Consider the following 26,233-nt stretch of genomic DNA (forward strand, 5'->3'; position numbering starts at 1 on the left):
AACCACTAAAGCACACTGCCTCTCATAGAGTGACTGCAGTTGTGCGGCTTATGGCAGTCATTTGTCCTGCATACTTTTCCAAATGATTTGCAATCCCCCTGGTGGCTCTCAGAGGGCCCAACCAATTCTGTGTCTAAAAACATGAGCATATATTTTGAATAGTATTAGCTGAATTTGTGTTCATTCTGGGGGAAAAAATGTCAGCAGTTGCCCTCATCTTGAGGGGGAGTCATGTGTGGCATTAGAGTTTTACATGTTACCTATATCTTAGCTGGATATGCATTCACCTGAGCAACAATCACACCAGATTGGTAACAATATGTGTAGCTCGCAGTAGTTAGCTATTAGATAAGTATACAAATGTGATCTAGCTAGTGAAGTATCTATAATCTGACTAAGGATGTGCCATCTGATGGGTCTTTCAAAGCAAATGGGCAAAGTGCTCCTTAGTTCACAAAAAGGAAGATTATCGCACCGGGGTTAAAACGTTCCCCGGTGCGTTCTAACGTGCACGCGTGGGGGCGCGCACGGAGCGTGATGGGAACCCGATGGGGCCCAGGACGCTAGTTTACTGCACACAGGAACGCTATCAACTAGACAGAAAGCCTGTAAAAAGTTTCTTTACTGTGGCTTGGAATAAAAAGCGGCCATAGGAATGTAATCTAGTTAGTGCTGTCATCTTAGAAATTGGTATTAACTAAAACCAATGCTGTTTCTGAAGTTTTTCTTAGATTTTTAAAAAATTTTGATCAGAGATCAGAATAAATACTAAGACTGAGGGGAAGGTATATAAAAGAACTCCATATTTCTGATCTAACTCATATCAGGCAGGGTATCTAGAAACTTAATTTTTACACATGAATACCATACATAAATAATACTGAGGTGTTTTTTTAAAATAAAGAACAATGCACAAGGTCTTTAAAATACAAACTTTCAAACCACGCACAACTTTTCATCAGCCACAGTGGAAAGGCAATGAAGTGCCAAGTGTAGAACCATGCCAATAGATGATTTGTGTAGCCTACCTATCTGTTAGATCTTGACTAGTTGGTCCATTTGCTGAAATAGATCCAGCTGCCTAATTTACATTATTATTATACAAAAATGGCAGCACCTTTTCCTGAGATGAATATATCAAAAATGGAATGAATGAAATTTGAGACAGTTGCATTATCTAAATGGGCCCTTATAGAAATAATTTGGAATTGTGTCCCCAACCAATTTCAAGACTGTAAAGAAGTGTTGGCTGTGAATACATTGGTTGCTATTCTGCACAATCATTCCTCTGAAGTTTCATGTAAGCAGTTTACATATGAAACCAATAATTTCTAATTTGCTGGAATATAACTATATCTCTCTCTGTCTGTCTGTCTATCTATCTATCTATCTATCTATCTATCTATCTATCTATCTATCTAAATATCTGTTTGGATGCACCACTTGAAAACAATGAATATTATACTTGGAATGAGCAAGTTTTATACATCAATTTTATATGAGAGAACTCTGAATATTCATATAGCAATGAAAAGCTTTGATGTAAAGAATAAGTTAAATTCATCGTTTCTCACATTGTTAGCAGAGATGTCACCTTTTGACCTTTCTTTTAAGGGTTTTAGAACATCTGATGCTTTTGATAATGGTTTAATATTACTTTTTCAGATTGATTAAATACACTTCATACATCGCTGAACAATGAGTAACATTCATATAGGCTGTCCACTGGGCTGCCTGCAAAAATGATAAAGTTAAAAAAATAATCTTCAAAGTAAAGTCAAGCCTGAAATTGAAATCTTTGACGCATACATCTCATAATTAGTTCTCTCTCTGCCAGATCTAAAAAGTGAATATGCTCTTCTTAAAATTATTCAGATCTTTTTACATAGAAATTTAATGAATGGCACCAGCTTTTTAAAAAGTTTTCTCTAGATCTGAGGCAACATCTAAAAGTTCCCCATACTAGCTTTTATGAAGTTGTTAAATTTCCATTTCAGGTCATGTAAGACAGACTCCCCAACCCCCTGTGATTTTTATGACAGATGAATGTAACTGTTCATACAGATGGGTTTGATAAAGGTGCATAACTGGTACCAGTATGAGGTCGTGATGAGATCTCAGCCTGTTGTTAATACAGCCTTAGCCGAAAGTCTCTTAAAATTATGGACACATTTCCAGTCTTGAGAATCTTTATTACACACTTTGTTTATTCATTTATTGATTTCATTTCTATGCCACCTTTCTCCCAGAGAGGGACCCAAGGTGGCTCACAGATAAAATCATTTAAAAAACTTTTCAATGAAAATTTAAAAACAATTAAAATAATTTAGCTAAAAATACTATAAAATTACATAAAACATGCAAAAGTTAAAAAACATAACTAGAATACACACCCCATATAAAAGCCACCATGACATGATTATATATCAAAAGCCTGCTTGAATAAAAATGTCTTTGCCTGCTGGTGAAAGGAAAGCAAGGAGAGGGCTAGCCTAGCCTCCCATTGAAGGACATTCCAGAAGCAGTTGGAAAAGAGGGAGAGTGTGGTACAGGCAGATTGAGTCAGTGAAGGCAGTCACAGCTTGGCAGTTGATGATGGAGCCCTTGGAGATCTCTCATTCATTGCATCACCATAAGTTGAAGCTGACTTAATGTCAAATACCAACAACAACAATGGTCATTACACTTTTCAGTTTACTGGGATCAGACGTTAAAGGAGTGTGGGAGATATTGGATATTTGTGGAGTTTTTCAAATTGCTAAGTACAGGAGGTGTTTTCAGAGGCAAGATGTGGTGACATTTCTTTCTTTTTAAAACTGAGAGCAAATGTATTATGTTGGCAATAGAAGTAGAATGGAGCTCTTCTCAGTTGCCATTTTTATCACAGCCAAAAACCCACATCATATTACTTTTTTTTGGAATTTATTTTATTTCTATCGCTTATCCATATACAAATTCCATTTTCCCTGAATCGGTCCCGCAGATCTCTCTGTTACATATTGAGACTTTGGCGTAGAAAGGACAACAATTAAAGAAAAAAATTGGAAAAACAAACAATCAAACAAACAAAGGGACAAAGTCAGGGCACCAGCATTTTTCCTTAATCATTAGTCATATAAACATAAATATGTGCTGGTGTGCTCAAAAACGCCGACCAACAGCACCATAAATAGTCTGCTATTCTTCGTTACAAATTATCAGTGAATCCACATTTCCTTCACTTTCCCCCATTTCTTTTGAAAGTGTTGCTCTGATTTCCCATTAATCAGCATTGTCAGTTTATCCATTATCATCAGATCATGTAGTTTTAGAGACCAATCCTCCAGCATATGGGTATTCCCCACTTTCCAATGCCTTGCAATAATTAAGCGAGCAGCCGTGACCATGTAAAGCAGGGTGCCAATTTGAGTTTGATTTAATTTACCTTCCAGATCATCTGTAATGTTCAGTAAGAACAATTTAGGGCTGATCTCAAATTTTGTTTGCAGTGTATTCTGGATTTTAGTATGTAATGCTTCCCAGAACTCTTTTATCTCCCTACATACATTTGGTATGTAGGGAGAACCCACATCATATTACACAGCATCATGCCAGGAACCATTTGAAACAGCAAGGAAGGAAATAGTGGTCATTAATTGCTGATGGCCAAGCAGGACTTGGCTGCTGTCTCCACTGCTACCATTACAACTGGTAACTATGGCCCAACATAGATGGGCCAAAAGAAGCGGCTTCAAGCTGCTTCAGGGGCATGGTGCATGCTTCCAAAGTGTTCCGAAGCTATGCTGAAGTGGAAAAAGCCAGACTTTTCAATCTGCTCCTGCCAGCAGCCCCTTTGGGACCATGGCAGCAACCTGCTTTGGGAGTAGCATGTGCAGTTGCTGTGATCCTGGCCTAACTGGGGCCAGAGTGCCCTCTGGCCACTCCTTCTGGGCCATCTGCTTCGGCCCTATGTTACCTTTTTGGCAGCTAAACCATGGTAGAATAGAGGAAGCTGTAACTGCTTGCCTCCATTCTCCAAAATGGATCAAAAGTTTCTGCCATTGCACTGAAAAATCTACAAAATAAAACCTAGAGTGTGTTCACCATACTAGTGGCATGGCAGCCTTGTTTTTCCCAAATGGGAAACATGCACAAGCCTCAGATGCTTGTATACTTGTGCAGCTTTCTTATACGAGGATACAAAGCACTTGGTTTTGTAGTATCAGTGTTCTCTGTAATATTCAAAGTGATAGTAAGTTCTAGTGATAGCAGTAATGTTGTGTGAAAAGACAGCTTTTGTAAAATTGGGCCAGTCTATGGAGAGTTTGCTATTGTGCTTTATATTCCTCCAAATTGCTTTAATTTTACAAAATGATTTTTCAATGATGGATTAATTTGATTAGAAAGCCTGGCCCAGAAAAGAAACAGAAAGCGAAGAGACTACTGAAGATGGGAGCAATTTCAGAAAAGGAAGTATGCAGAACAGAATTTCAGCACTTTCTGGAACGGTAAGGCAGTCCGCATTGCAACCTATTATTTTCCTGTTTGGACCTTTCAACATTCATGTGTTTGGTCTTAGATGATGGGACCGTAAAGAAGTCTAATCCTGTCACAGAATAGGAAATTCAGTTTTATCTATTAGTGCTGATGTTTATTACAAGAAATAATCCAGTTTGGCACCACTTTAACTGCTATGGATCAATTCTATGGAATTCTGAGAATTGTAGTTTTTTGAGGCATTTAGCCTTCTCCTTCAGAGAACTCTGGAACCACAACAAACTACAGTTCTTAGAATTCCATAGCACTGCATATTGCAAGTTAATTGTAATTTAAACTCTGAGTCATAATAAAAAAAAAGATTTAAGTGTAAGGATACCTGAAATAGCAGAAAATAAAGTTACATTTTCTTTACCACCCTTCATTGTAACATTTTACTGGGAGATTGTTCAGATGCTACATTTTTTCCTTCTTGTTGCTAATTTTATTTTCCCTGTTATATTTTATTTCATGTATTTTATGCCAACTTGGATCCTGGAGGCAGCCAGCATATGAATCAAATAAATAAAATAAATAATAAAGTATATATATATCACACTTCTTAGCTAAAGCATGAAAGTTTGCAACAAAATAATAATATAAGGCTATAAGACAAGTATCATCTTAAACTACTGTCAAATATATCAATGTAGCTTCAAAGGCAAAAATTCAAAACAAGCATCAGTAAATGTCACCCAAGGCTCCTCAATGAAGCTGCTTCAATTTAGACTCTGGAAGAATAAAAGCCCCCTGAAAAGCACTGACTCTGTCATTCTGCAAATATTGTTTCTCACTATTCTGTACAGTTGAGGGATCACCAGCCTTTAAACAGCTCCCTGTAGATCAGATTAGTTGTTCCCAAACCTGGAACAATTTTCACCAAAACATAATAACAGCTTTCCTGAGATACCTAGACTTATGGCTCTTAGTCCATGAACATGGGAAGCTCCATATGGGGTTAGAACAGTGCTGGGTTAATTGTATTTCTAAGGAACAATACCTTGTTTGTAATGAGCCATTTCCATTCCTTCGTGTGTTGAAGGGATAGTGCAAACCAAGCCATATATGCATGTTTTTCCTTTGTTGACAAGGTGCACTACAGCAATGAAATTGCCTTTTGCTGCTAGAAGACTCTTCACTGGAAATGGGGTGGAAATTTTTCTTTTGAAAGACTTGGAACGAGATGAGTTGGTAAGATGAAAAAGAAATTTAAAGCATGAATTGTATGAACATACCCTATAAACTGTACATGATAGTGAATGACATCTTTTGTCATTTCAAAACTCAACTGAGCTATGTATTGAGGTGTGTTACACTTACTTCTTTTTATTTGGATCTGTAAGCTGGCTCCTGGGCTTGTAGAGGTTGGTTATTTCTGTCTTTCATTAGGCCCTTTTTCTCAGAGAGTGGGACACCAGCAGCCCTCTATAAATGCTTCTGCCAGCTCCTTGTGAACTGCAGTGCTCCAGCTTTGATGCAAATGAGAGCCCTGCATACAACCTCTGTGTCAGCTTTAGTACAGAAATATCCCATAGCCATCTGTCCAACTCAGTGGTACCTTTAGATTTAAAAAGCAGTCAGTCAGTGAAGGAAGTACTGCTGTCTTATTCCAATGGGTCAGCTGTTTAGGAGTGTTGATATCACTGCTACCTCTCCAAGACAAAGTATTTGTGGTTGGCTCCCCACACAACTGAAGAGACATCTCTGAATTTACTTAGTTGTGACAGAAATTCACTGACACAACTCCTGTTCACCTACTCCCCACAATTGTCCCCCCCCCCCCCCGTCTTTTCCCATTGAGGTCAGTTACTCCTATTGGCATCTATGGGGGATGATTGAATGAATTATACCTGGGAATTTTGGTGAGATGAAACATAAACTTGTCATCCTTTGTGACTAGATGTTCTAGTGTCTGCTATAGTGGTGGAGGTTTTGTCTCTATCACAACTTTCCTCCCAAGAGGTACTAAATTTCAACAGGGAGAAATGTAAGGCACCAAGACAGAAAAAAAAATGAAATGCATAGATATAGGATGGGGACACCTCTCTTGACGACATTATGTATGAAAGGGATCTAGGAATCCTGGTAGACCACAAAGTAAACATTAATCAACAGTGTGATACAGCAGTTTAAAAAGTGAGTGTGATTCTAAGTTGCAAAAATAGGAATACAGTGTTTGGATCAAGGAAAGTAATAGTACCACTATATTATACTTTGGTCACACCTCATCTGCAATACTGTGTCCAGTCATGGGAACCACAATTCAAAAAGGATGTTTACAAGCTGAAATATGTCCAGAGGAGGGTGACCAAAATGGTGCCCTATGAGGAGGAAGTTGGATATATTTAGCCTGGAGAAGAGAAGGTTAAGAGGTGATATGTTAGCTCTTTTAAATATTTGAAATGATGTCATTCTGAAGACAGAGCAAGTTTGTTTTCTGCAGTTCCAAAGAATATGACCTAGAGCAATGGCTTCAAACTACCAGAAAAGAGATTCCACCTCAGTATTAGGAAGAGATTCCTGACATTAAGAACTGTTTGACAGTGGAACATACTCCCTTGCTTTGATTGTATCTACTTGCATTGCAGGGGTTAGACTGGATGTATCTTGTGGTCTCTTCCAGCTCTATGAGTCCATGATTCTATCCTTCACCCATGCTATTTTCTATTTTGAATTCTTTCATATGAATCAGTAGAAGTAGAGTGAGTAATTTCTACAGAAGGCAGCTTCCCTTTTCTTCTTTGAGAGAAGTAAATGCTCCTGTCATATTGGCAAGCACTTTCAGTAGTGAATAATTAAGGCTATCTTCAGCAATATTACAAAACAGTATTTTTTCTATATTCAGACAGAAAAATTAAATAGATATTAGTTAGTGAGGGCTTTCTCCATTTCTATTCTGCTGCAAAATGCTGGTGTGGCTACACCTGCTGTGTCACAGGAAAGGTGTCTGGGGCGGGATACAGACCGGCTCTTTGGGGCGGCCTGCACCCGCCCCTTTCCCCAATGGATCAGGGCCTGAGCTGCCACAGCAGCAGCCCCAGAGGGCCTGATCCGCCGCTTTTCCAGGCCTTGGGGAAGCGGCAAAACACCGCTTCCCCGCAGTCTGAAAAGGGATGTCCTTGGAGCTTCATGCCAAAAGGACACCCCAACAGCAGTGAGGAGACAGAGAAAGGGGCCACTCAGCCCCTTTCTCTTCAGTATCGCTGGCGTGGCTGTGTAAAGGCCGCTCCAGTGATATGCAGCACAAAAGGAGCTCCATTTTGGAGCTCCTTTCGGTACTGCTGAAAGGGCACCACAAGCGCCCTTCAGCAGTGCCAAGACTTAACAGCTGCACTGTGCCGTTTGGACATGACATGGCTGTTACATCAAAATGGCGGCACCTGTGTGTACAGGGCGCTGCCATTTTGATGCCCCGTCATGTGCTAGGGGTGAGGTTGGTATGGACGCTGCATCCTCAGCCAACCCCTAGCACGTGACGGGGGTATTGTATCTGCCCATCTGTACAGCGCCTAGGTTCAACTTCAGTAGCTTCTTATATTTAACTCTAAGAAAGTCCATGATGGTTCACCTGTTTGTGGTGAATGATCATACAGTGGAGAAGGAGACTTTGGAGATAGGATCTGGCATCTGAATCAGAATCTTAAAATGTCAATGGGTTTAATTTGCATTCATAATTTTGTTCAGGGCACAAGGCAACAGCATGAAGTAACATTGACAGTTCCAGCCTCTCCTTTGTGCATGAAATAGAATTAAATATTTAAGCAAGTTTCTAAATGACCAGAGGGTTCTCACTACTGGTAACATTTTTTCCTGTATTAAAAGTGAAAGAACTACAGTTGTCCCTCTGGATTTGCTGACTTCCCATTCGTGGTTTCAAATTTCCATGGAAGGGAAGCCAGGAGGGACTAAATGGTGTGAGCATGGGAGCATGCAGCCATTAAAAACAATGGAGCTCCAATATTTGCAGTTTTTCCAATTCGCGGAGGGTCCTTAATGGATCCCCCATGAATCAGAAGGGACAACTGTATTTGTCATTTTATTGAATGATTGATTATGCTGATAGTGTGGGAAATTTTAAAATTTTTTATCCTAGATGTTCATGTTTATATTTTGTTATGCAATAAAAAACTTAATTATTTCTCCAGATTCAGTAATTCTTATTTAATGTAAGCCTTTAAAAAACTGAGAGTATCTAACTCCTTTTCTAGACACTCTTTACCTGTGATTTCCTTTGAAGTGCTGCGCTAAAAAATGTTGTCTATTTTGCTCTATTTTATTTTTTAAAACAATTCAAACATACTCTATATTAATTCAGATGAAGGCTTGTTGAATTGTTCAAAAGTCCATTTTACTTATTACACTGGCTTTGATTATTTCAGGGTGGAAATGGGATAAGTGGGATTGTAATTCTGTCTTGTACATTTGCACAGTATTTGCTAGCGGTATTTTTCCTACCAAAGCATATGCAATAGAAGACTCCTACAACGCTAGGCTTCTAAAATTGTTTATTTAAGTAGTTTAAGTAGTTTAAGCAGATCTGAGTGCAGAATTAAAAGGAAGAGCATGAGCCTTATCACACAGAGCTTTTTGCAGCTTTTTGCATCTCAGTTCTGGGGTGACTGCGGGTCCAACGATGCGAATACACGTTATAACGTGAATGTTTTATCAGACGCGATTCCTTTCTATGGGAACTCCTTCCGTGGCGCTTCTGCAGTGAATCCAAAGTGACTCCTCATTTTGATGAATTCAGAAAAAAGTGAATTCACAGAATTCGCTTTCAAGCCCACTTCAATTTCACTCTGAATTGGTCTGGTGTTGAATGCAACTTTGCTTCTGCTCTGGTACACCACCGCAGACCCCCTGGGTTGCAAATTTCCCATGATGCAGCGCTGCATCTTCCCACCATTTCCTTTCGGTGGTCCTTTCATTTTCAGGGCAACTTTCAGGGCAACACATTTTTTATATGTGTGTGAATATGAATACACAGATACGTCTGTCTGTCTGTCTGTCTGTCTGTCTGTCTGTCTGTCTGTCTATCTTTGTGTGTATTGAAATTGCTGAAATGGAAGGGAAAATAAAAAAGGGGATAAAGAAGACACAGAAATATTCATGAGGCAAATATTCATGCAATCACGCAATTACGTGAAACAGGTAAGAAGAACTTGCGCCCCTTTTCACCCTGGAAACGTACAAGGTCACGATGTGTTCAGACAACCAATGAGCATGCACAAGGGTGCCAATTTGAATTGTTGAATCTGCATGGTATGCACCGGTGTGGTAATACAATATGCACTCACTCCGCTTTGCTTGAATCTGCATCACGTGACTTGCCTTGGATTCGATTCCCCCTCAAATCGGAAGGGCAACGGAAGGGCAACCAGGTATGATAAAACATTCATGTTATAACATGAATTCGCATAGCTGAACCAGGAGTCACCCTGGATCTGAGCTGCAAAAACCTCAGTGTGATAAACACCTATGTGTGGTTTATAAAAAGCAAAGACTTTTACCTGGCCTTGCCCAGCTTGATCTACAAGATTTGAAGGAAATGGTCATTTCGGTTATAGCATTTACAGTCCTTAAAATTTGTTTCACACCAAATGTCATGCCAAATGGATCAAATGCATCAACTTTCTTCTTTAAAAAATCGGGGGGGGGGGGGATGAAAAGGCCGAAGATTGGTAGTTGGTCCTATCTTGCATGAAAATATTTGAATTTTCTGTGGTGTTGTTTGCCTTCAAGTCATTTCCAGCGTATGGCAACCCTAAGGCAAATTTATCACAGGATTTCTTGGCAAGTTTATTTAGAGGGGGCTTGCCATTGCCATCCTCTGAGACTTGGGGGCTATGACCTGCACAAATTCAGCCAGTGGATTTCCATGGCTGAGTGGGGGCTTTAACCCTGGTCTCCCAGTGTCCTAGGTCAATGCTCAAATCACTACACCACACCTATATCAGCCTAAATATTGGGTTGGGTCAAAAATGGTTTAAAATATCAATTTTAGAGTCAAAGATACAAACAACTGAAGTGTGTATTTGTGAGATAAGTAGATGACAGAACAGGTCCTAATTCTTTCTCAAGAATAGGATTTTTATTTTAGTTCCAGTAGGTAACATACCAAATTGGGTGACTACAGCCCTGTTCAGACTGGCCATCAAGGCCAGCCTGGGAGCAGAGTTGGGATGTCGCATTCACATGACGCACACCCTGACTCTGCCACCCAGGGCACTATGATGTCGTGTGCTACTCCACATGGTGCGAGCCATCATGGTGCTCCTCTGGTGCTGTGTCCATATGACACAGCACCAAAAGGGCACTGCCAAGCCATGGCAAAGTGGCTATGGCACTCTTTCCAGAGTGCAAAAAGGAGCCACTTTTTGCATCTCCTTTTTGCACCCTTGAAAAGTTAGATCAGGGCAGCGGCGTGTGGTTGCCATGGCCCCAATCTGTCTGAAACAGGAGTGGATCTGTCTGAACAGCCCCTCTGTGATTAAAGGTGTGGGTTTGTGTAGCATTATAACACACACTTTAAACTAGAGTATAGCTTTTAAATAATTAAACATTTGGTATTTCATGTCTCTGCTCTTCTTTGTTTGCAGATAAAGACCTTTTTATTTCGAGAATTAGTTGGTGACTTCTTGTGCTGGGGGATCTTTTAACGTGTGTGTGTGTGTGTGCATGCATGCTATATTTTTGTCCATATTATTACGGTTTTAAATGATTTTATACTATTTTAAGTTAGTCATGTCTTAATATGCTAATATATTTCATTGTTTTTTTTAAAAAACATTTATATAATCTTTTTAAAAGCTGTATCTTGTTTTAACCTTGTTGTAAACCACTTTAGGGCCCATGTAATGAGAAAGTAGGATATATAACAAATATATTTTATATATAATTATATAAAGTAAAAATAAAATACAATTCCAACGTGAAGGTGAAACAAATAAATTTATCATTTTGTAACAGATTTATGTTTCATGTGGAGAACAATGGATTGATCCACAGTGGACTGTGGCCCAGAATAAGAAGCGTCTCCAGCTTAATAACTTGGCATCTGATGTAACTGCGATTCGTGCCTATTGTGTCATGAGGAACACAAAAAGTGAGCAGATTTCTGTCTATACTATTTTTATTTTATTTTTTTAGTGTATGTGAATAACAATTTGTGTCATATGCATAAGAGTGCAGGGGCTTCAGTTCTCCCACTGAATACCATTGTCCTGCAGAATATACAGTGGAAGTAATGGGGCTTGTGCCCGTGGTGTGCAGTAGTGCGGCAGCGTGCACACGCCACAGACATGCGCCCCATTAGTTCTTCCAGGGCGTGCAACAGGCTTTTCTGGCATGGCTTTCAGCATATGCTGTATATTCTTTCTCATTCTACTCCCAGGTTTGACCATATAACACCTGTATTAAAATCACTTCACTGGCTGCAGACCAGCTTCCAGGCACAGTACAAGATGTTGGTTATTACCTTTAAATCCCTATATGACTTGGGCCCGAGTTACTTGCAGGAATGCCTCTCCCTACATCTGGGAAGAACATCTGGGAAGAATCTATTGGACATACAAATGACTAGATTGACCACGACTTCCCAAAGAACCTTTACTGCCGCTGCCCCTAGATTGTGGAATGGCCTGCTGGAAAAGATCTGTCTTATCATCACGTTGGACGTTTTAAGAAGGCAGTTAAGATGGAGCTCTTTCAGCAGGCCTATCCACCTGACCCTGATTAGTATCCGTCCTTCAACCCTTAATGATGATTCTGTGCAATTCTACTATTGTAAAACTGTACTACAGTTGGCCCTTCTTATACATGGATTTCTTATACACAGATTCAAGCATCCACGGTTTGAAAATGTTCCAAAAAAGTATAAAATTCAAATATCAAACCTTGATTTTCCATTTTTTATAAAGGACACCAATTTGTTATGTCATTATATTTAATGGGACTTGAGCATCCACGAATTTTGTTATGCACAGGGGATCTTGGAACCAAACCCCAGCATATAACAAGGGTCCATTGTATAACAAATTAGTTTTTATCTGATTTTTATTATTGAGATGATGTACTGTATTGGATTTTATCAATTGTATTGTATGTTTTTATCGGGTTGTAACCCCGCCTCGATCCACAGGGAGAGGTGGGGAAATACAAATAAAAATTATACCATTAGTATAAGCATATCAAGTTTAAAGATGTTCCAGGGAAAACGTTAGAACTCAGAGTTACTTAACTTTGGCTGGAGTGCACCTCATATTTTAAGGTGTTATAAGCATTTCTACATAAGAATGTTATTGTTGCCAAGAAAAATATAATAAAATAATAAAAGAAAAGAAAAGAGTAGCAGCTGAAGGAAACAGTTTTAGGCTGCACCCATACTGCAGAAATAATCCAGTTTGATACCACCTTAACTGCCCTGCCACAATGCTAGGGAATTCTGGGAACTGTAATTTGTTGTGACGCCAGAGTGCTCTGTCAAAAAAGTCTAAATATCTCACAAGATTACAAATCCCAGAATTCCACAGCATTGAGCCAGGGCAGTTAAAATGGTGTCAAATTGGATTATTTATGCAGTGAAGATGCAGTCTTAGCTGTCAATCCAGGTGTGTATGAAATATATATAACTTTCAGATTCAAAATTTAAAACTATGGTTTCAGTCTTGCATCAGGGTTGGACAGGATAGTTTCCCATCCAACTTCGTAAACATTTTCTCAGCTGCAGCCTCCCAGAAATTCTACCATTTCCTGTTTGATGGAGAATAGGGAGCACAGGTGACAAGTGTCCAGCTTTCTTCCTACAGCTGGAGGCCCAATGACAGGCAACCACAAAGACCTCGGCAAATTCTCCAGAGAGCTCTGAGCATGATGTCATTGATCTGTGTCCAATTCTAGGAAACTAGCTGGATGCATGTCTGCTGTTCCCTCTGCTCTGACTAGACCAGTAAAGGCCAGGTTTGGGGTGGGGTCACAGCTGAGAAAAAGTGAATTTTTGGGGTGTTTTTGGTCACTGCACAGTCAGGAGAGAATCTTATTCTCTGCACTGACCAAAAAAGTGAGTTGTGATGACATCAGTTCAACTTGTTAGACTGTCTTCAAATAATTTCCTACTTATATGTGCCTCAGGTGAATCTATCATGGGGTTTTCTTGGTAAGATTCTTCAGAAAGGGTTTGCCATTGCCATCCTCTGAGGCCGAAAGACTGTGAGTTGCCCAGGGCCACCCAGTGGGTTTACATGGCAAAGCCAGACTTCAAACCTTAGTTTTCAGAGTCATAGTCCAGTGCTCAAACCACTACACTACACTGGTTGTCCATCCATTACCCATCATAATTCACCAATGTGATGCTAACCCTAAAGCTGGGATAAGCATGAAGGTGTTTGGCTTATGACAAATTTGGTGGCTTGAGAATTTGTTGTGTGTGTGTCAGGGAGTGAGAGCCAGCATGACATAATGGTTTGAGTGCTGCACTATGACCCTGGAGATGAGAGTTTGATTCCCAGCTTTGGCCATGAAATCCACTGGGTTACCATGGGCAAGTCATATGTAAGGGCAAAATTAATTTGCACTAAGTGTGTTATTTGCACTTGAACTCCACTCCCTGACACAGCAAGAACAGGTGGAGTTCAAGTACTGTACAAAGAACAGACTCAGTGCAAATTAATTTTGCCCTTACATGTTAGGTATTGGATAGTTTGAGGAATCAGAATCAGTGTTTGCATCCCAATACCAAATGGGAAATGAAGAATTGATGGATATATGAGTCCAAGCCATGTAAGGGGAAAAATTCCTGTTTTTAGCTTTTGTTAGCTGTTAGTTTTAACTGCTTTCATCTGCAGGCCCTGCCAGAAATCTATCTGCAGGGGCATATAAACATGAAGAACAGATCTCACCTTACAGCATATTGGTGGATATAGGTAGGCACAATCTCTTCTGAAGCTTCTCTAAGGGCAAACTTCCTTGCACACATTTCTCCAGATTTAGCTTTAGAAGTCAAGAAGGACATTGCTATTGGAGCTAAGCTTTCTGTGGGAATAGCTACAGTGGACTTTGAAAGGAAAAAAGTTGTTGAAGAGCCAGATGAAAAACAAGCTGAAGAAAGTACAGAGAAAATAAAGGACAACACAGATAAGTGTCTGTAAGTAATCCAAAATGACCATCCAACAGCTGCTGTGTGTATGTGTAACGACAGTTTTTCTTTTGCAGGGGCAGAAATTTTGCTATAAATGTTCCATTTATGGAATGTTTAGGTTGCAACAGTTATGAAGAAGACACAAGGCATTGTTCCAAATAATTACCTCTTTATATTCAATTTTTTTTTAAAAAAAATCTTCTGCTTCCCATGTATGAATAATGGGAAGAAATTGGTTTTTAAAAATTAGCATTCTCTTCTTTGGTATGGTGGTCATAGAATCATGAAATCATAGAGTTGGAAGAGACCACAAGGGCCATCCAGTCCAACCCCCTGCCATGCTGGAACTCACAATCAAAGCATCCCTGGCATGGCCATCCAGCCTCAGTTTAAAGACCTCCAAAGAAGGTATAGGATATTAGCACACTGGGGTGTAGTTTGAAGCTGGGATGGACAACGGTTGGTTTGGATGTGCTGGTGGATCTGTGTGACTGGCAGTTGATCAGGTGTCAGCAAGCAGCAGAGGTCTGATGTCCAATTTTTGGTACTTGTAAGCTACCACAAGTCACACCAGCCCCCCAAAAAACTCCCCATAAGTGGTCTGAAATCTACTTCTAATTTTGGGAAAGCTTGGGTACGAGTATGCAAAACAAAGTGTAGGGGTGGTCAAGAAGGAGTGTAGAGGTAATAAAAGATGCCCTGTGGGCTGCATATAGCCTAGATTCCATGTTTTCCTATGGAGTCTGTAGACATGGAATTTATGATTCCTAATATTTTCACAATAAGGTAAATAAAATCACTCCGCTCTCTCTCTCTCTCTCTCTCTCTCACACACACACACACACACACACACACACACACACACACCTTCTCTAAATAGTGTTTGCTTCAAGGCAGAGCTTTCATTGTGCAATTATACCACCCTGTTCACGGATATTTGTGAGAGGTGTAAATGCTGCCAGGTTCAACCTGTCATCCATGTCTTCCTACACTTTCTTCTTTCTTTCTTTTTAACCATAGAAAATCTTGTAAGGGGAGGAAAAAAGGTAAAATAGCTGTAATTTTTTTATGCCATGGCTGCATCCTATGGAATCTTGTGGTTTGTTCTGGTATCATATAATCATAGAGTTGGAAGAGACCGTAAGGGCCATCCTGTCCAACCCCCTGCCATGCAGGAAATCTGAATCAAAGCATCCCCAACAGATGGCCATCCAGCCTCTGTTTAAAGACCTCTAAGGAAGGAGACTCCACTAAACTCCGAGGGAGTTTGTTCCACTGTTGAACAGCCCTGACTGTCAGGTGGCCATAACAAATTTCTGATGTAGAATTCTTCAGTTCTAAATGCATGTTTTATGTACAAGGCTCTGTTGGAAGAATCATGGGGATTTCTTGGATGGGGGTGGGATGGGGACTGAGCCAGAAGTTTGCCTACCTTGTTTGAAGGAGTTCTTTTACTAACTTTCCTTCTGCTTGATTTGAAACTTTCTATTTGAAAACATGGGTAAAGCAAAGAGGATAAGAAGCCAAAAACTTTGTAGTCAGCCACAGATTCTGGTGAAACATCAGGAATAAACTCTTCTAGATCATGGCCACATAGCAAAAACCCACAAAAAACTATGGATGCCAGCCATGAAAGCCTTCGACTTCACATTGGAAATCTCTACGCGAAGAAACTGTTCCAAGACACCTGGAGACAAGAAAAACTCCAGACCAGGAAAGCACATCTTTATATACCCAACTTTCTTCCACTCCAGCATTCTCATGAAGATGCCAACCACAGATGCTGTCGAAACATCAGGAATAAACTCTTCTAGAACATGGTCACATAGCCCGAAAAAAATCACAAAAAACTAAGTTCATGGGAATGGTTGCTAAACTGTTCTTCAGGTTATTCTTTTAGAAAGGAAAATGGAAAGGGACTAATTCTGGATAATCCAATCATCAAGGTGATGAAGGTCTTTGCAGCTTCCGCCCTGACATTAAATTAAATTAAAAAAAACGCATCTGGCACATCCATTTGGAGTAGGAAGCATGCTTTGCTGGCATTTTTGGAAAGGGAGGCCAAACTTAAACTTCTATTGTGGCATGCATACCGTGGCAAGTAGAGGACAGGACCAAAGGCAATTTTGGGCCTTGCCAACTCCTGTCTCTTTCTCTTTGATGGAGGCATTTGACCCACCCTCCCACCTCTGACACAGTGTGAAGTATCTTGGTCACTATTGGATCAGGTAAGATTTTTTCCCTTTTCCACTAGCTTTTTCCCTACACCACGTTGTCACAGATGTAACTGGACAATTGGCAAGGGTGGTGTCTAAATAGGTAGTCACTTGGCAAGTAGAGGGGGGGGGGGAGATTTTGCATTTCAGTGAGCACCTCTGGCACCCCCTTTGGTGAAGGAAAGGGTTCTAGAACTGCTTCTTTAGGTTCTCTGACCAGGGAGGTGGGGAATGAGATTTCCCTTGAGGCTGTCCTGAAGGACAAGCCCTCTCTTTAAGTTCAATGACTGGTGGGAGAGATTTTCAAGTTGGTGTTTCTGATATGAGCTACCTGAGGAGTAACCCAGCTTTTGGGTTCTCCTTGGGGCTCAGGTTATTGCCCAGGGAAGCTGAGTAAGATGTCTGAGGGAAAGACCACCTCCCACAGCTGCTCCCACATTAGTCTACTCCCCACTTTGTTCAAGAAGAAATAATACATAGGATAGATAATAAAGTGACTCAATTTTCAACCCAATATCTTTGGGCTGGTCTCACTATTTCCCAGGTTGGTCAGCAAAGCATTTTAAGTCATGTTGTTCTCATGAAATAAAATTTAAAATCAATTCTTTAGATGCAGACAAACTTCAGGACACATCCAGACTGATTTTAAAAAAAGAAAAGAAAGAAAATCCCGGGTTTTGTTCCTGTTCTGTCTGATTTTATTTTGGAGATCCATACAGGTTTTGTTAATCCCAGAGTATTTTCTGTCATGTCCCAGCATTAGAGACTGTTTATACCAGTTCCCTAGGTCAGTTTATTTTAACTCAGCATATAACATTGGAAAGAAGAGAAACAAGATCTTGAACTTTTCTATCACTCTGGATGCATCCTTAGTTTGGTCAGCTGGCACTTTTGTCTGGAAGAGGAATGGTCTGTGATTTCTTCCACCTCCAGTCTCTAGCTGCACCTCCTTAGTCCACAGTCTATGCTATTCCTGAGGGTCTCTCAACCTTCACACTGGGCTTTTGGAAAAGCACAGAAGCTGCAATTTCTATCAAATTTCTTAGCCTCTAGCTTAGTAGGACTTAAAAGTGCTTAGGCTTCACTGGATAATGCCCAATGTTATAAATTTTCACCCATTTTAATTACTTATTCTTATGATCAACATATTTAATAGTAAAGTTTTACATACCAAAAGAGTACTGCTCATAGTCAAAGAACACCACAATCTAGTGACACCACAATCTAGTAGAGTCCTGTGCAACCATCAAGACTGACAGAGTAATCCTAACTCCAATGTCTGCTGGTGGGATGCAAATTTAGGATGGGGTTGAAAAGAAATTTCCACTATTTCACTGTTTCTACTATTGAAGAGAAGCCCCGCAGGTGGTTGAGAGGTACGTTATTTGGGCAGCCTCTACTATATCTATAAAAAGTCCCACAGGCATGTTGGAATATGATCCAGAGGGAAAATGTCCAGATGTGGGTGAAAGGTGACAGGGTAACTATAGGTCACCTGCAAATATGATGATTAAGCATTTGAGCTGTGCTGAGTCACAGGATGTGCTGTCACAGTGATGTCATCATGAGCTGGAAAGTACTGCAAAGTGCTGCAAAAGCACTGAGTCACCCTGCCTGGGGGACTGGGTTTAAGGTGACACACCAGGAAGAGGTTGGACTAAGTGGCCACATGGCACAAGTGTATATAAGGGTGGAGCCTGATTGTACAGTGTGGGTTGATGGTGTTATGCAAGTACCTTTGTCAGAGAAGACAAGCTTGTACATAGAGCAACTGAAGATTAAAATGTCTCATTATGAGACATCTGCCTCGAGTCTCCTTTATCAGCTTCTGCAGGTAGAGAGGAATTTCTCTTGCATGCAGACAGCTTCTTATTGCTTCTCAGGTAGCCTTCCTGGTGCCAAGCTTCAACGTGAACCTATGCACACTGCGCTACCACGCTACTATGCTTCTGCCAGTGGTAGACTTCAAGACCCTTCTACATGTTGTTCTCCCACTGACAGGCCAAAATAAAGCTGTTTCGGGAAACTTTGGAGGTATAGTGTTTAAATGACACACACAACAGAAGAGGCCAGAAGCTGCACCAAAGCTGCACTGCAGTCCTTAGGACTGGAGCATGGCTTTGGCGTGGCTTCTGGCCTATTAGGATGCATTCCTCATTTAAACAGCATACCTCCAAAGTGGTACCTGAAGCAGCTTTATGGCCTGTCTGTTCGGGGGCACATTAACTGTGGCCCATGTTTTTGTAGGCTTTTCTGATGCATTTCTCTATAAAATATTTTACCAAATAAATATAATTTTTTGAAATAAAGTATCAATTTCTATTCAGCATCCAATCTATTTTCATGCCATTGTAAAAAGTTGGCATTACAGTTTGTGCGTACAGTCTTGTCAAAACATAGATATATGGAAGAATAGCAGTTGGCATGATAATAGCTATTGTTGCCTATAAGGAACCCCAAAGCCAGCAAAATCTGTTTGACCAGCGATTATAATTGGAAAGGGGGGGGGGGAACATAATGTATGTACTTGTAGGTAATTATAGGTTATCACACTGCCATTTCACTGCCAGTTTCTTAAAACTATTGTTTTCATGTGAAAGCCTTAATGGAAGAGGACTGCAGCTGGAAATGAGGGTGTTTGAAACGGGAAATTTAAAAGCAAACTGCGTTTAGTCATCTATGCAATAGGTGGCACTGTTGTTTTCTGAAAGGTTGAAAACCAGCTAGTATTAGAAACAGTCATTTACAAATTATAGACCAGCCATTATTGCTGTTCTCTATAGTAATACTGCAGGGTGATGCTGAGAGTATCCCAGTGCATGACACACTAGTGGAGAAGTATTCATGTTAGAAAGAATAATATAGATAGTATTCATAACTATATATATGGTAGTCCTGATGAGAAATCTGTACTTAGGACAAAAGGTTACTGTTAGAACAGAATATGGAGAAACAGAATGGTTCCCAGTTGGCAAAGAGGTCAGGTAAGGCTGTATCCTTTCACCCTACCTGTTCAACTTGTATGCAGAAAATATGTAAAGAGCAGGATTAGATTTCCTGCATGGCAGGGGGTTGGACTGGATGGCCCTTGCTGTCTCTTCCAACTCTACAATTCTATGATTCTATGATTAGACTCAGAAGGAGGAGGAGTGAAGATAGGATGAAGGATCTTAAACAATATGAGATATGTGGATGATATCTTACTACTAGCAAAAAACATAATAGATTTGGAACAGTTACTAAGGAAAATTAAGGAAGAAAGTGCAAAGGCAGACTTACTGCTGAACATAAAGAAAACTGCAGAGGATCTACGTCAATTCAACCTGCGTAATGAGAAAATAGTTAAAGATTTCCTGGACTTTGGATCTAATATTGATTAGAATGGAGACTGCAGTCAGGAAATCAGATGAAGATTAGGATTGGGAAGGGCAGCAATAAAAGAACTAGACAAGATCATAAAGTGTAAAGATACACAACTGAGCACTAAAGTTAGAATCATTCAAGGCATTATAATCCCCATCCCCACAAATGGATGCAACAGCTGAACAGTGAAGAAAGCCAGTAGAAAGAAAATCAACTCATTTGAGATGTGGTGTTGGAGAAGAGTTCTGAGAATACCATGGACAGCCAAAAAGACAAACAAATAAATACTGAACAGATTAAATCTGAACTCTTCCTGGAAGTCACCCTGGCCTTGGAGGGAGAGAAGAAGAGGCAGTATCTGCTAGACTTGATCTCCTTCCCCACTGCCATTCCCTTCTCTTTTTGTGTCATGTCTTTTTACATATTAAGCCTGAGGGCAGGGAACTGTCAAATTAACAATCCACAAACTGCTTAGAGAGCCTTTTTGGCTGAAGGGTGGGGTTTAAATACTCTAAAATAAATAAATAAATTTGACGAAACTAAGGCTGTTGTACTTTGGCCACATCAAATGCCTTCGTGAGATTCGATTACGGTAAACGTAGTGGGAACATCAATCCAGGATTGCATCACCATGGAGATCTTCTCAGTACAAAAAAGTAAGTGTGAATGCCCCCAGAGTTCCACTCTGCACATTTCTGAATCCAACCTAATGAAACTACAAGGAGACCCAATTTAAATGTTTTTCATATTCACAACTGCCATAAAGAAAGCTTATATTTTCTTTTAGAATATACTCTCTAGATTAAGCTTTCACAAGTTGCTGATCAAGACAGAATGTGCAGTTTGTTCTATAATTGTATATTTTAGCAATAAAAAATGCCTGTCTGATAAAAACCTAATACTCCTGTAATCTCTATTTACAGAGTACTCAGTTTCCTGTATGTGGGAAGGTTTTTTTCAAATAGAAATGTATTGACTAGAACCCTCCAAATAAATGGCAATCCTTTAAAAGCACTGAATTCAACAAGTTTCAATATTTCTTTCAGTTGATACTGAAAGAGGAAATGAATTGTTTAAAGGGGCATGTAACTAAAATAAAATAGACATTTCCATACCATTATTGGGTATAGATCTAAAGTTTATGAATTTAAAACTACAGTGTACCCTTGTTATACGCTGGGGTTTGGTTGCAAGATCTCCCGTGTATAACAAAATCCATGCATGGTCAAGTCCCATTAAATATAATGGCAGAGCAAAATGGTGTCCCTTATAAAAAATGGAAAATCAAGGTTTGATATTTGAAATTTATACTTTTTTGGAACATTTTCAAACCGTGGATGCTTGAATCCATGTATAAAAAAATCTGTGTATAAAAAGGGCTGACTGTATGCCCTCTGTTCATGCTTAGATATTTATTCCATTGTATTCACTAACATTAATTTTCACATCAATGTATTTTCTTTAACACTTACATTTTAATTTAGTTATGATTCCCACTATTGCTTGGGAGAATCATTAGCTATCATTTATGATTGTTCAGTTTCATTTGTTTTGGAGGAGGACTATCTGTTTGGGTGCCCCAAAGTTCCTCATATTGCACATCAGTCTCAGCTCCCCTTCGGAGAACATAGCTCTCCAAACACACCAATCCATATACTTGAAAAAAATCTGTATAAATGAAAAAAGAAAGGACTCCTCCCTGCCCTCTTATGCCACCTTTATGTTAAGTCAGACAGTCCCAAACATCCTCTCCCGGTTTCCATCATGCCATTTACACAAGATACAATAGAAGCAGGGAAACAAACTGAAACTTAGAATAATTATAACATTTTTATCCCACCTTAACTTCTATCAGTCAAATCTACAGAATCCTAACTTTTGTAGTTCATTGAGTTATGTAGAATTACCCACTTCATGGTTCCAAACTATAGAATTAGTACTCTGTTGCAGAGAATTCTAAGTGAATTTGAAACTACAGATTCCAGGATTGTATAGGATGGAGCCATGGTAGTTAAAGTAGTAAAGTGGTATAATTATATAGTGCGGGAAAGCTCTTTGCTTATATACTTACAGAAAAACTTCAGAAAAGTTGATTTTTGAAATCTGTCAAATATTATCAATTCAACATGTTCCAAAAATCACTACATTGTCCACATCTTTCAAATGATATGTCATACTACTCTGCATGATTTTTCAAAAAAAATTCTCTAGTCCATTCCTTGAGGCACAGAGCCTATATTTTAAGTCAGACCATTCCAAAATATACCCACTAAATTTAGTCAAAATACACTAAAGTTGGGGTAGTAGACCCACTATCTCCTCGAATGAATTCTGTGTCCACCACCTAGGCTGTAGGTTAAGTTAGACCATCCTAAAAATACCCTCTAAATCAGATGATGAAAATCTGGGAAGTTTACTTCATTGACATTCACTGACTAGCCATGGGAGTATTATACTGGATCTTTCCTTCCTTTTCATTTACTTTTGTTTTGGGTACAACAAGCAACAAAGATCTCAACACCATGAAATGTATTGGGACCTACCGATTGGAACAAGAATTTTATTTGCAAGTGAATGATAGTACTTTCTTTAAATTGAAGTACTGGATTTCATAATTCTGGAAAACTGCCAAAATGGCAGAGCTGATGGAATGTGCTCAGTCAAAAGATGAGAGAAAAATGAAAAGCCTTATTTCAAAAAGCTTGGTTTCTTTTTACTGATTTTTTTAAAAGGCCAGTTCAGCTGGTCATTTATAGATGCAGGTCACTTGTTCTGATTCAAAATATATCTTCTGGTTACATTTGTTATATTTCTCATGTTACTTAGGTAATTTAGGGGGCATTCATACTATGTTAGTTGTGATAACACTTGTGCCAATTTTTCCCGACACAAATTATGGGGGGCAGAAATCCCCCTTAACCTGGTTCTTCTAGAACTGGGGATTTTAGTGTGTCTTTCCTAGCGGTCTTTTTTACCAGCTGCAAATGGGACCTTGTTGTTGATTCAGTTCAGAGCACAGGAAGGGAGGGGTTAATGTGCAGGGGGCAGATCATGCCTACCTCTTTGCTTTCTTCCTGACAGCCAAAGCCATAGCCATGGAGGGGGTTCTCTGGGGAACATCCCATTAGCTGGCGTGCTTTAAAAAAAAGACAGCTTATGCACACCTGTGCTATTGCATGGCTGTAGTAGACAGTACCTTTAAATACTGGCGTCATCAGTATGACAAAGGTGGGCATGAATTGATTGACATTTTTTTAAAAAAAAAACCCTATCAGTGGGGGGGGGGGTTAGGGGTCTGAAGAACCAAGGGTTCTTCAGAGGGGCTTGCTATCGCCATTCTCTGATAAATTGATACAAATGGTAATGTAAATGTCAATAGGATTAAATTGCCACTGAGAATTTCGATTGGGGTAAAAGTAGTGAGAACTTTGATTTCGTATTGCATCATCGACTCTCCTCAGATCTACTCGGCACAAAAACATGAATGTGAATGTGGCCTTAATATTATTTTATATATCCATTATTAATAAGAGTGTTACATTTTGTATGTCTCTCACTTTGATTTATTGTATTTTACAAAATCTTTAATTTTGTAATGATATATATATATATATATATATATATATATATATAATGCAGCAGAATTCCTAAGTTGACTCATTCCCCTACAGACTCCATGTCATTAAAATCAACTCAGTATTTTCAGTGACACAGTAAGAATTCAGTTCATTTCAGCCTATATTACTTCAGTGTAGTATATCTGTCAGTGGATGCTGTTACAACTTTGATGCTTTAAATGTGAATGCAAAATTCTACTGGTCTTATGTTATATTAGCATAATGCTAATATAATTATTAGCATTAGACCATCCCCCCCCCAGCAGCAGTTAACCAATCACATTCTGAAAAAAGATTTGATAATCTGTTTTTTACACACCACTAGCATTTCACAGATGAAAATTGAGACAGGTGTGTCTAAGCAATATCAGAGTGTGATCAAGATGGCAAAGGTTATTAATATGGAAGAGCTCAAAGGCTAGGAGAGGCTGCAGCAGTTTGCCTTTGCCTGAGTGTGAAGCAGTTAACAGTCTTAGAGGTAGAAATGTACAAGATCATCTGCTGTTGTGAATGACCCCTGTGTTTATTTTGTATACTTCATCCGAGTATCTCAGACACACTTTTTGATTTTTACAAAGATGTTTACAATATTTATATTACATCTTTACACCCATGTAATATAATCATTTTAACTATGAATAATCTTTTATGTATTGATGATGTACTGAAAAGCATTGGGCTTGGGAGTTATTTCTCTCTCCTTTGTCCATACCTTCTGTTTTTGGTGCTGCTCCTCCCTTTTTTCTCCTTTCCAAGTTATAAAATTAATAGCTAAGGCTATTTGAATAATCTATACAATGTAGAATTAAAGCACATCTTCTCTTACTCCTCTTGTTTGGAGTCCTACAAATTTGAATGATAAGAACTGACTACAAAACTATTATACAAATCACTTGGGTTGCAGCCCACCTAGAGTTTAGCTCTCATTTTCTTCTCTGGATTTGGGAAGCCTGTCTTTTTGCAGTGTTGCAGTTCTGATATCGATGGAGCCTCAAACTCATATTGATACAAGGATAAAAGCTCTAATTGTTTTAGGTGTTAATCTCCTTATTAAGCTCAGTTTTAATTATTGATTCAAATCTTCGTGTAACATTTAAACTAGTAATGAGCACTAGTGCTCTAAATTTCATATTGACTTTTATATCTTTTCAGGAATTCACATGCAAAATCCCATCTTAAAGCAGATGCATGCTATAAAGCTGTGAAATATACCTGGCAGCAAATTCCCTATGATTTTGATGAGAATTGCAGCTTTCTGAAAGAAAAAGATGAACAGTTCTTTGAAGATGCAGAGTTATATAAAAAATACAGGTCAGATATTTATGTTTTGTATATAGTGAGCTGCTCCAGCTTCTCTTGCATCTAGCCTGTTGTGTAAATTGTTGCTACCAACTATTAATTATTGAATGGCTTCTAATTATGTTAAATCATGTTAAATTGTTTTTAAAATAAAAAGTGACATGCGAATAGTATAAATAAATAAAATACATTAATAAAGAAAATATGTAGAGAGATCTTGTAGCACCTTTGAGAGTAAATGAAAGAAAGAAGTTGGTAGCATGAGCTTTCGTAGACTTCAGTCTACTTCCTCAGATTAAAAGCATTTGAGAAACTAGACTGAAGTCTATGAAAGCTCATGCTGTGAACTTCTTTCTTTCATTTACAGTACTCTCAAAGGTGCTACAAGATCTCTCTACACACTGATTCTACAGACTAACACGGCTATATCTTTCAATCTACAATTAATAAAGAAATTAATTTGAATTTGAAAAATATGGTAGTGTTCTTAATATTAGCTTTGCTTAATTTTAAATACATTTGGTATATATTCACTAAATGTTTTATGCCGTGCAGTGCATGTAATGTCTGTGTGCATATTGTGTAATAACAGAGATTTCAGTTCTACATTGATACAGTGTAAAGGTTGAATGCAAATAAACTTTCTGGATCATCAGATTAAACATTCTCTAGCTATTTAAGAATTAGCCAAAAATCTGATACTTTTATGCTTTAGGCTAGCCCAAAATCTGGCACTTCACACACTACACACTACACACACACAGTTTAGTTTTTATTTATTTCACTTATAAAATATACATCTTTAGTATTGTTACATCCACCAGTTCTCTAGTTTTCTTATCTTACATACATTTTGTTTTACATTTCTAAATTATTCTACTCTTTTTACATTAACTTATCTCCAAAGAGTGTTTACTTTCCCAGTATTTTTCTGTTTTAGAAACTCTGTTATTATTGAGTCATAATTGTCTGGATTTTTGCAGTCTTTAAGAATTAGTATATGTTTTATAGACTACAGCAAAGCATTTGACGGTATAGATCATGGAAAAGCTATGGAACACTCTCAAAGACATGAGTGTCCCACAGCA

The 26,233-nt window shown here is 38.9% G+C and overlaps 1 protein-coding gene across 1 annotated transcript in view; it reads left to right on the forward strand.

The window, feature by feature from the left end:
• Positions 1-26,233, forward strand: part of DCDC1 (doublecortin domain containing 1) — a 368,535-nt gene that overhangs the window by 311,367 nt on the left and 30,935 nt on the right. Inside the window, exons 24-27 of the mRNA XM_042459567.1 lie at positions 5,607-5,706; positions 11,485-11,620; positions 14,497-14,656; positions 24,999-25,157. Coding sequence (XP_042315501.1) covers positions 5,607-5,706; positions 11,485-11,620; positions 14,497-14,656; positions 24,999-25,157 — 555 coding nt within the window. The remainder of the gene's footprint in view (positions 1-5,606; positions 5,707-11,484; positions 11,621-14,496; positions 14,657-24,998; positions 25,158-26,233) is intronic.

Source organism: Sceloporus undulatus, chromosome 1 (assembly GCF_019175285.1).
Source record: "Sceloporus undulatus isolate JIND9_A2432 ecotype Alabama chromosome 1, SceUnd_v1.1, whole genome shotgun sequence".
Taxonomy (NCBI): domain Eukaryota; kingdom Metazoa; phylum Chordata; class Lepidosauria; order Squamata; family Phrynosomatidae; genus Sceloporus; species Sceloporus undulatus.